Below are 12,163 nucleotides of genomic sequence, written 5' to 3'. Positions count from 1 at the left end.
ATGCAAAGTGAAGACTGAAACCATGCGTAAGCACGTTGAGGTGTCGTGGTGTGGGAAAACACGTTATAGACTGAATGATATCACGATAACGGTTTGACGCAGTGGGACCACGTTGCTGTAACACGGTGACATGAAGGTGGATTCACCGTGCCCGCTTTGTATGAAAAAAAATTCTAAATTTGGTTTATTTAACGATGCTCGCAACTGCAGAGGTTATAACAACGTCGCCGGTGTGCCGGAATTTTGTTCCGCAGTAAATCTACTGATATGAGCCTGTCGCATTTAAACACACTTAAATGTCATCGACCTGGGCCGGGATTGAACTCACAACTTCGAGCATAGAAGGCCAGCGCTATACCAACTACGCTACCGAGGCCGATGATTTGTATGAAAGCTACGATATTTTTAAAGGGTGAGGTAAACATTTCGCTCGTATAATTATATATTATATATCAGTATTTTCCACTCAGAATCTGTAAGTCCTTTGGAAATAAAAATTGGTATGCTATCTAATATCTATACATCACTAAGAAAATTTAATGTTTTGAATACCTAATAGTTATTTTATTTTTAATTATGAAAATTTGTTTAGTATTTTGTTCAACTGGGCTGCGTTTCCGGGATATTTTAATGAAACTTTGCATGCTTATGTTGTTCTCCCATATGAACAACATACTCTTTTAATGTAGAATGTACATTATTGTTAGTTAATTAAAATAATATTGTTAATGAAAATTTAAAAAAAAATCAGCATGAAAACAATGTTTTTTAGTTTGTTATTTTAACGACGCTGTATCAACTACTAAGTTATTTAGCGTCGATGGAATTGGTGATAGCGAAATTGTATTTGGCGAGATGAGACCGAGGATTCACCATAATTACCCGACATTTGCCATACGGTTAGGATAAACCCCAGAAAAAACCCAAACCAGGTAATCAGCCCAAGCGGGAATCGAACCCACACCCAAGCGCAACTCTGGATTGACAGGCTAGCACATTAGTCGACTGAGCTACGTCGGTGGCTGAAAAGAATGTTATAATTATCATTATTATTATTATTATTATTATTGATTACTTTTGTTTTCATTTTATTTAGTATAAAAATAATGCTATTTTTTTAAAATAAGCTATACATTCTTTAATAATTAATGTCTTACAGTATGTTGTTCTTACGGGAGAACTATACGGAGTGATTCACGAAGAGTTGTCGGCACTTACGGAGCATATTTCCAAATAAATTTTGAGCAAAAAATATCATATAAACATGGGTCCTATTCTCAATATTTTCACAGTTACACTAATTTGAAGTTGTTTGTAAAAATACCATTATTTTTTAGTTTTAAGAGTGAAAGAATGTTACAGATAAAGAATGAACTATTCAGGAGTATTATTTATTTAATTAGCTAATATTCTGAAGCTAAAAATATGTTGTGAATTCCATAGTTGCTTCGTACAGATTTTTTTTTCGATTTTTAACTACAAAATTACATTTTTATTACGCACGTCACAATTGTTACGAATCACGCCACTCTCGTAAATTCTTTAAGGCTGTACATTAGAATGCAGAATTAAACTGTAAGGAATCAAGTTCCTGAAGTCATATGATTTGTAACAATTGTTGTAGTAAGTGCGTAAGAATGATGCAATTTTTAGTTAAAAATTGAAAAACAAAATCTATACAAAGCAATTAACAACACATTTTTAGTTTCAGAACACTAGCCAATTAAAGAAATGATACTTCTGAATAGTTCATTTTCTATTTGTAAAATTATTTTACTCTTAAAACTAAAGAGAAAAGGTATTTTACTAACAACTTCAAATTAGTGTAACTCTGAAAATATTGAGATTAGGACACATGTCCATATGACATCTTTTGCTCAGAATGTCTTCAGAAATAAGCTGCGTAAGTGGCGGTAAATCCTCGTGAATCACTCTGTATAATATGCATGCACATTTTTCTTTAAAATGCAAGTACTTTTCAGTTATGAGGTTAACACAGTCTGGCTGAACAAAATACTCAACAGATTTCCATAATTAAAAAAAATATATTATTAGATATTCAAAAACATTGAAATTGCTTATTGATCTGCAGATAGTGCATATTAGGCATGCCAATTTTTATTTCCCAAGGACCTATAGTTTCTGAGAAAACAAATGTGTACCTATCTTCCTCCTTGAAGAGTCATTGTGCCATAATAGAGACTTGAGTCAAAATTATACCGAGCAAGAAAATTGATTTCTTGTGATAAAGGGATACTTTAATAACATAACAGTTCTAAAGTATACTGTAGTATTGTATACATGCTTACCAAGAGATCAGGAATAAGTTTTCTGTAACCTTCTTTCAATTGTCGTGGACCAGAAAACAGCACCTGCGACAACTGTCTTCTGCTGTTGTTGAGGGCACCTTGCTGTATCAGTGCCAACAGAGTGGACACACTAACTGGAGAGATAATGACGTTTCCAGGGGTGCCATCCATCACTGCCTGTGTTGTGAATATACATACACAAATCACTAAAAATATTGCAATAAAATTATTAACATCATTGATGCTATTTCTATGTTAATTAAGATAACAGTACATTACCATTACTAAGTATGTGCAGGATACAGTACACAAGATGTCCGACAAGTCCCGCGTCATAGGGTAAATTGTAATATGTGCTCGATATGAGCGCCTCTAAGTTCATAACATGTTTGGAGGTGAAACTTCATGCTATTGAGAATGAGGGGTAACATATCAACAGTGGTTTCACGACACCTTTCCTCGATCCGTGTTTGTAGATTTGCAGAACACGAATCTTCACGTCTTTCCCTTAAGGCAGAACTTTCTGAAGGTTTATGGGATGTCGTGAATTGTCTGGTATATTTCATTATTTTGAGCTATTAACTCATGATAATTGAAATGAAGTAAGAAAATCGCTGGTCACCTCTTGCTTACCTAGCTGCCTTGTAGATACGTATCCTTGACAGATGCATAGATGTGCGTATAGTTATAGTATACAAGTGTAAGTCTAGTCTGCAAGATAAGGATGAGAATATCTTAACTGCAACAGACAAAATATCTGCCTTACGAGACAAGTTAGCAATTTGGTCTCGGAAAGTGAAAGAGGACAGCTATGAAATGTTCCCAAATACATCTCACTGTGATTCGAAGAACGAAATAAATTATTCAATTTACAACTATTTGACATTACTCACAGATAAACTCGAAAGTTACTTTCCAGATCTGAACACAAATGCTTATGACTGGATAAGAAATCAATTTTTGTCATCTGAAGTTAGTGGACTTTCCTTAGCAGAAGAAGAATTGGCAGAGATTAAAAATGATAAGAATTTGAAGTTAAAACACTAAAGAGATGATTTGGACAGATTCTGGATTTCACTTGAAGATTTTCCGTATCTTGCTAAATGGGCTCTTATGGTTTTGTTGCAGTTTTCAACGACATATTATTGCGAAGCAATGATGACCAATATCAAAACAGTGAAACGTGGCAGTTTAAAAATGCTGAATGAATTTATCCCATATTCGTCTAAACATAAAATACATTTGTAAGATTCGCCAAGTACATGTGAACAACAAAAAAATTAAAACCAAGAGTGAAAATAAATGTGATTGGTTTCCTCATCTTAGAACTCTATGTAAATGTTTCTTTAGCCTCATATAATATGTTAACAATACTGGAAATATGTATGTTTATCTTATTCATTTTATGAAGGGTGTATAAGTAGCCTACTAATGTGTGGAATATTTTCATTTGAGGGATAAGGTGACGCACTGAATTTTTATAGTTTGCTAGGGTGTCGCCACATAAAAAAGTTTGGAAAGCACTGCCTTAAGGTAACTCCATAGGGCAAAGTCAAGGGAGTTTAAATCTGGTGACCTTGGAGACTATACTCTGGGTCCTCTGTGTCCTATCCACCGATTACGGAAGTTCTCGTCGAGCCAACTCCGCACACAACAAATTTTATAATATCGCCTATGCTGCGGAACTTGTCGGACATCCTATACAATATTGATTCTTCTTGAGTGTAGGCCAATAATTTACTCCGTGAAATACCTACGTACACTGTAGTATGTTTATTGATACTGAAGACGGGTCACATGTATTCCTCAACTACAGATCATTCTAATTAAAATGTTTATTTCCGCCTAAAAAAGCTGCTGATATGCTGCACTGAGAGATTATGGGAGAGAAGATGCGATGATGACGACGATGGTGGTGGTGGTGGTGGTGGTAATGATGACGATGACAATAATGATAACGACGATGAAACACATTTTCGTTAATTTCGTCCACATACTATACATCTGATCTTTTATGTCCAACTGTTCTGCACTTTGAATAGGCCTACTTGTATTTCCTTTTGAATTTTTACACCTTCAACTACCACTCTAAGTCAGCTCTTAACCATAAGCTTCCTAATAGTGGCAACCTGAAAGTTTCAAAATCCATTTCCACCAATGAAAAACTTTCATGGGCGTAGGTTTACACCGATTCATTTGACAATGTAAATTGTGTCAAAGTAATGAAGATAACGTTATGCCTTTTTGCTATAACTTTATTTTGTAATTAGAATAACAATTGACATTTTTATATGCATATTTTTCGGATGAATTGGCTTCTATACTTCGTTCCATAATGTCTGACAGAAGATGTAAACATTGCCGACAGAGGAGAGAGCAGTATAATTGTTATTCAACCAAAGGCAGAGGCCTCATTCTACGCTTGTATTGAAGTTGGGCAGTCTGAAACGTTCTACCCCCACCCAACTTCAAGATAAGCGTGGAATGAAACCTCTGTCATTGGTTGAATAACAATTATACTGTTCGCCTCCTCTGCCGGCAATGTTTACATTTCTGTCAGACATTATGGAACGAAATATAGGTACTGAGGTACACAAGTTGTCGCAATAATTTATGAGGAGAAATTGTACACATACACAGACGACACGGCAAAATCAACTGACTTTTCGCTATCACAATTACTGAAATATTGTTGTGGAAATCGATTTCTTTGCAAGAGCTTTACGAGAAGTAAATATGGTAATTTACTAATTACGTACTACTTCTATGGAAATAAAAAAAAATGTATATTTTCTTATTTCCCTTTTCTTACCTTGAATAGATTGATGGAGAAGGTATTGGTAGCATCTCTGACCAGTGTATTGATGACTCCATTGTCTTTCCTAATTCGTGGCCTGGCTTCTGTTTTTGAAATTAAACACAGAACTGATATCAAAGCTGAAATGAAATTATTTGAATGAGAACATTTTCTTTTTGGCCCATGATCTGGAATGGTTGGAAATTTAAAATGTAAGATGTGACACCTTACAAAAATAAAGTTACTGTATAATAAAACTGAGTAGGCCTAATATTGATATTATTCGTGGCAATAATAATAAAATATTTTTTCGGATGATGTAATTACATAAAGCCTAGGTAACACCGCTAAACTTAGTGTACAGTAGCTCTACTTGTTACTAATATTACAGGCTATGACGGCGACGTGTTGCCAAAGTACACAGAATTTCAGCCTTATTTTCCAATTAATCAAACACTTAATTACAAAACGTATAACAGGTTTTTATTTATTTAATGAATTCTATTGCTCCCTTTAAACCGCGCAATTAGTCCTATGTCACTTCCACTCTGCATGTGAACAAGAAGATAATGTGTGTAGCTATTTTATGATATTTTTAAAAACAGAAACTTTTCATTTTTAAATAACATTATTATACGAATTTCGACGAACTGACCGGTATACACTGCATTTGTACAAAACCCATTCTACAGATTGTGGGAAATTTCTGTACACAGATAGACGAATATAAATTTATAAAGAATATGCAAAAACCACTTCATTGTGTCAAGGATGTTGAATAGGTGTATTTTAGTGAACGTCTCGAAATGGTGAAACTTCTGTATCTCCCCACACTACACAATTCCTCGGTCTCATATCACTTAAATAATCCCCTCACTAACCTAGTAACCTTGTCACATACCTCGGTTTAATGTCACTTTGCAATCTCCTCATCTAACCCATGAAGAAACTTAAATGAGACGTCACTCCCGTGTGTACTGTGATTGGTCAACTCCAAATTTAAAAAATGGCTAAAAATGGATAACTCTAAGAAAATAAGGTAAAATAATGTACTTGTCCAATTATCTTACTTTTCACAAACGTAACACAATATTATAACCTAAACAAACCAAACCCAACCTGTCAGTAGTATTCGACCTTACGAGAAAACTCTATCTACTGTGTCAACCTCCGTATCTATCAAAGAACGAACATGCAAGAGAAACCAAAAGCCTGAACAAACGAAACCAAACCTAAGCGGTCACTGATCCCCGACCTTACGAAATATTGCTTATTCTACAGTTCCATTATTTCCACAAACACATTTAACAGAAAATAATACACGCCATATCTTCACAGAAAAGATCGCAGTCTTTCATAATCGACAATGACCCTTTGAAAATTCCAAAACCATCCATTGACAAACGTCGCACAAACCGCGCACATTGGGTTCTGCCTCCTCCATTTTTTATTTTTATTTTTTATTTTATTGGGTTATTTTACGACGCTGTATCAACATCTAGGTTATTTAGCGTCTGAATGATATGAAGGTGATAATGCCGGTGAAATGAGTCCGGGGTCCAGCACCGAAAGTTACCCAGCATTTGCTTGTATTGGGTTGAAGGAAAACCCCGGAAAAAACCTCAACCAGGTAACTTGCCCCGACCGGGATTCGAACCCGGGCCACCTAGTTTCACAGCCAGACGCGCTGACCGTTACTCCACAGGTGTGGACTGCCTCCTTCATGATCCTCCAACTGATATGAGCTAACTTTGCGGAAAAGTTTATAATCAACGCAATGCTAAGTATCACACATTACGGAAGAAATATTGCGAAAGTAATTTCACAATCTTAGTAGCATACGGATCTTTGGTCACTAGAGAGACATTTCTACCAGAAAATAGGTAAAATCATAATTAAAAACAACACTTTTTGTAGCTTGACCGCCACATCTTAACCATAAATAGTCCACACCTGTGGAGTAACGGTCAGCGCGTCTGGCCGCGGAACCAGGTGGCCCGGGTTCGAATCCCGGTCGGGGCAAGTTACCTGGTTGAGGTTTTTTCCGGGGTTTTCCCTCAACCCAATACGAGCAAATGCTGGGTAACTTTCGATGCTGGACCCCGGACTCCTTTCACCGGCATTATCACCTTCATTTCATTCAGACGCTAAATAACCTAGATGTTGATACAGCGTCGTAAAATAACTCAAGAAAATAAAAAAATTAACCATAAATAAATGCTCCCAAACTGACATTAACTTCGAAAATATGATTTTTATATTTTATCGACGTTGTCATGATGGGTAACATAATTACTCAAGAAATCAGAAAACTCACTGAAGAATGTTGACTTTTTCGCAGCAGTCGAATGCCAGACACGTCTCAGAATTGTGAACACAATAATGGATTTGAACATTTATCAAACATCGTGAACCTGAAACACACGCAGCCGATCCTGCATGTACTTACCAACGCCGAGGAGCATGTTGCTGGAGGAAGCCTTCACTACAACTGAACAAGTTGAAGATGATGTCTGCGTCTTATCCTGCTGGAGGTGGAGGAGGTGGGGAAATCCCATCGTTTGCCTACACTCATACACAGAACCAAGGACAATGAAGAGATCAGGCTGTTTTCGGTTCCTATTATTATCACAGTTGACTGAATATCTGAGATGTACCAGAAGGATATTAGTTGTTCTGAATTTTCTCCAGAAAAATATTTTTTCTTTCCTTATTTCTTTCTTATGCACGACCCAATATTAATATTTGAAAAGAAGATAAGATTACAAAGTACAGCATTCTAAATGGGTGAAATTAATAGATACATGAAGCTTTCCCAATCATGGAATGAAAATGCGTCTAGCAAAACAAATACATTCATTTATATAACTGTCAGTTATTCTTAAATTCTACAAACCTATAACCATTTCAGTGAGAGTTGTACGTTAACTATATCAGAGGTAAAACGAATAGGCCTAGGTAAGTAGAGTGGTATTTTTTTGTGAATTGAAGGAGTAGACTTATAGACTTACATATAGGAAAAGTATTGAGGTAAAATGGCAGGGACTGTGGATTGCAATTAATGACATAATCTAATTAAAATATATATATATATATATATATATATATATATATATATATATATATATATATTGACAACAATAAATCTCATCTGAATAGAATAGATTGTAGCTGAATTTCAGAATTACAGAATTATTTACAATACAACCCATAATTAGCAACATCATTTCGTCCTCGATGTCTGATAGTTCCCGTGCTAGCCGGCGATGGATTTTTTACTTGGTCATTTAACGACACTGTATCAACTACTATTTAACGTCGATGGAATTGGTGATTGCAAAATGGTACTTGACGAGATGAGGCCGTAGATTACCTGACATTCGACTTACGGTTGGAGAAAACTTCAGGAAAAATCCAACCAGGTAATCAGCCCAAGCGAAAATCGAACCCACGCCGGAGCGCAACTCTGATGTTGATGATGGACTCCCAACAAGATCCGCTCCAAATTTTAATTCCGTATCTGTAGGCCTACACCTATTATCAGTTAGTACATCTCACTTGACGATATATGTCAGAGGAAGAACAATTGAGGGGTGTTTAGCAAAAACGCCAGTTGTCCAAAATCTGATAATTTTAGTTAGTACGGCCATTTGATGCTCCTCTGGGACATGCATGAATAAATGTATTCAGTTCTTTGAAAACGTCAATAGTACAGTGTCGAATGGATTCTAAAAAATTCTGTTTCTGTTTAAACGTCAGTAGTCCACAATATTTATTGTAAGAATGTCAGTTGTCCAGGTTTCATTGATCTACTCAGTGTTGGCAGCACCATCGCACCAGAGTAGCAGCTCCAGACGCTATTGTGTTTTGTTGCATTTTCCATTCTGCATTATGAATGTGGAAGTTTTCAAGTAAAAATGTCATTTTTTTGCTCTAATTATCCAAATATTATGCGTTATGTGTAAACACCATACTGCATAAATACAATAACTAAGAAGTGTGTTCATACAAATTACTAACGTGAAATACCAATAATGTTGATGCTGTGAAGTTTCTTTTCAAAATTACCACAAAATATTATGATTTTGGACAACTGACGTTTTTGCTAAACACCCCTCAATTGTTTGTACGCATCTGAAGTCTGATTAGTGTAATATGTGGCTAATCGACGATGTATGTAATAGAGGGGGCAAGGAGCTGGCCATCCTATCCCATTATCTCCTGGTCTAGTTGCCTCATAGCCTAAGTGGTGCATTCTTGTATCACTTGTGCGGTTCAGACCTATGTTCGGATATTTGACTAAACAACAACACTAATTATGCATTTGAATCAGAGATAAAATTCGCGGGAATAAGATTCTTGTTCACATCGGCGTCGGGACCCGGTACGTGGCTAATGGGAAGTCAGCGGCCCAGATGAAATATTTATGCTCACGACTGAAGAACTCGAGACCGTGAATTATTGTACTACTTGCAGACATTTCGACAGGTCTGTGTTTCTCCTATGGCCTGGCCTGTATACAGCACGACGACGTCCAGCCCCAGATGGTACACGTAACATGCTTGTCCTACGCATTGCACAGATCAGCGAAAGAAGTTTTTCTGAAGTTAACAGCCTCTCTCGAACATATAAAAAAATCTTCGTGAGATTTTCAGTACGGAAGGAACTCTTTAAATTCCAAGCTCCGAACGTGTCTCTCCCGCAGGAATCTGTCATCGCACGTCGGGCATTTGAAACAGTGCCTATATTTTTTATGTCAATTTTCAAACTGTTTTCAAACTGAGTCTTCAAAATCGGAGGATACTAAGTTAATTAAAAATGCCCAATGTATTCGAACAGTGAAATGAAGGGTAAATTAGCATGCATCAAGACAAATTTTGGATCTTTAACACAAGCCACAGCGCAACTCCAGGAAAAAGAGATGACTCCAGTGAATTCAGTGGATCTCGTAAAGCAGTGATGTCAACGAGAGCGCAAACGTGTTCATAGCCCGTATGCGCTGATCAGAGCACGTAAGGCACGCAGGTACAAGTCACTGGTGAACACAAGGATTGTACAGTTACCCTGAAAAAGAATGAGACGATTCTTGGTCGTCGGAAGTTAAAGTTCTACAGCGCGGTTCACTCGATATCGACGTAGGGATACATAACATGACAGATAGCACAAGAATTGTTACAAGGACCACAACAAGGACAAGGACCAGAATAAGGATCACGAATAACACTGCCATTTAAGGCCAGGATTTCACAACATAGCTCGAGTCCCAAAATATCATTGTTTCACTGTACCGAATGGCAAATGCCTGCTAAGGGATCTACATTCTGGACTGCTGCTATCACTGTCTTGTCTCGGTAGCTCATATAGTAGCGTGCCGGTTCCATTGTATAACCGAAACGTCTCGTGTTCGATCCCAGGTAAAACTTTTTTTTTATTGAGGTGTAATTAATTTGTTCAGAGTTCCTCGACTGTCTAATTTGTCGAAAAATATGGAATAATTTATGCCCAATTTCTGGGTCTTACAAGTGGGCTGAACCTCGTCAAAAAAAATAAATCTTACTTGGAAGTTAAAAGTATTCTTCCTCAAACAAAAATCATAAGAAACAAAAAGAGACCTGTTAACTTAAAATCTTGTCCACATGCCATCAGCTTCTATTACAGCTCTAAGTCGATCCGGCATGGATGTCACGAGATTGTGGAATAAATTCTGATCCCCGGCGAGATCTTCCCAGGTGTCAACAACTTGATCCCACAATTCGTCTCGATTTCGAGGGCGTCGGTGGGCATAGGTGGCTATCCTTCTCTTTTTCAATTCCGCCCATAAATTTTCGATGACATTCAAATCAGGTGACTTCGGAGGCCAATTAATGATTTCGATCTCGGGTCTCCTTTGAAACCATCTTTGAATGCTTGCAGCACAGTGCACGGGATGGTTATCCTGCTGGAACAGCAATGTTCCTTCGGGAAAACGTTCTCGGGCGGAGGGAAGGAATATATTTTCCAGAATGTGCTCGTAAGTTTCCGCATTAAACCGGCCATCGATGCGTTCTATAACGCCAGGTCCATCGTAAGACATCCACCCCCAACACGATATGCTAAAGCGCCCCGATCTTTCACGTCGGTGCACATAGCGCTGATCATGTCGGAGACCATCCTCACGATAGACACGGACAGGACCTTCGTAATCACTCGAGATGGTTGTTTCGTCGGAGAAAATTACATTTCTCCAATCGAAATCCACTCGATTGGTAGCGAAGGCAAGACGGTCGACAGCTTGTGCTTCCCCCAATATTTCCATTTGCGCAGCCCTCCGGCTTCTAATACCTTCCTCAATCTGCTGATCACAGTCCGTGAAGAGCCGGGAAAGTTAGATGCTGCTCTTATTTCGTTAGCAGTCAGAAAGGGGTCCTGTCGAACTGTCTCGAATAAAAGAGCATCCTCTTCCAATGAAGAAATCCGCGGACGCCCAGGAATAGGGCGATTTTCGACCTCCCCAAAATTTTGGTAACGATGAACCCATCTCGCGGCTGTACTTCCAGGAACACCGACCAAACGGCCAGCAGATCTAGCCCCATATCCAGCCTCAACTAGAGCTATAACTCGCTGTCTCATGTCACGTCGGTTCGCCATTACGATGAGAAATGAGAGATGACGATAATACTTTAGTGTAGACAATGACTATTTAACATGATATAGAATTATTGAAATAAGAGGCATCTTGCATAGTAAGAGTTAATAAATCAACCCTAAATTAAATATATAAATAAAAGGATATAACAGGAAGTCCAATTGTTGCGAAACTAATCAAATTAAATCTAATTACATTAAATAAACAAACCCCAAGTTATGACACCACATTGCTACAGCTAAATTGTATATTATTAACATGAGCATTGAATAGGTCCGTGGTTGTGCGTTGGACGACAAAACCAAACATCGAAAGTTCGAATCTTGCCGAGGAATGTAACTTCTTGCTTTTTATAATGTAAATCAGACTTATAACTACAATCATTCATATTTCTTACATTATTTATTAATATTTATAGCCAACATTGAATTT

The 12,163-nt window shown here is 37.4% G+C and overlaps 1 protein-coding gene across 1 annotated transcript in view; it reads right to left on the bottom strand.

Moving 5' to 3' along the window:
- The window catches only part of LOC138698951 (antichymotrypsin-2-like), a 33,649-nt gene extending 25,985 nt beyond the window's left edge, over window positions 1-7,664 (bottom strand). Inside the window, exons 1-3 of the mRNA XM_069825147.1 lie at window positions 7,556-7,664; window positions 5,122-5,246; window positions 2,310-2,486 (exon numbers count right to left, since the gene is read on the bottom strand). Coding sequence (XP_069681248.1) covers window positions 2,310-2,486; window positions 5,122-5,246; window positions 7,556-7,664 — 411 coding nt within the window. The remainder of the gene's footprint in view (window positions 1-2,309; window positions 2,487-5,121; window positions 5,247-7,555) is intronic.
- Between the last annotated feature and the right edge of the window lie 4,499 nt (window positions 7,665-12,163).

Source organism: Periplaneta americana, chromosome 4 (assembly GCF_040183065.1).
Source record: "Periplaneta americana isolate PAMFEO1 chromosome 4, P.americana_PAMFEO1_priV1, whole genome shotgun sequence".
Taxonomy (NCBI): domain Eukaryota; kingdom Metazoa; phylum Arthropoda; class Insecta; order Blattodea; family Blattidae; genus Periplaneta; species Periplaneta americana.
The sequence above is the reverse complement of the archived record's forward strand: the minus strand, read 5'-3'. Positions and strand labels throughout refer to the sequence as shown.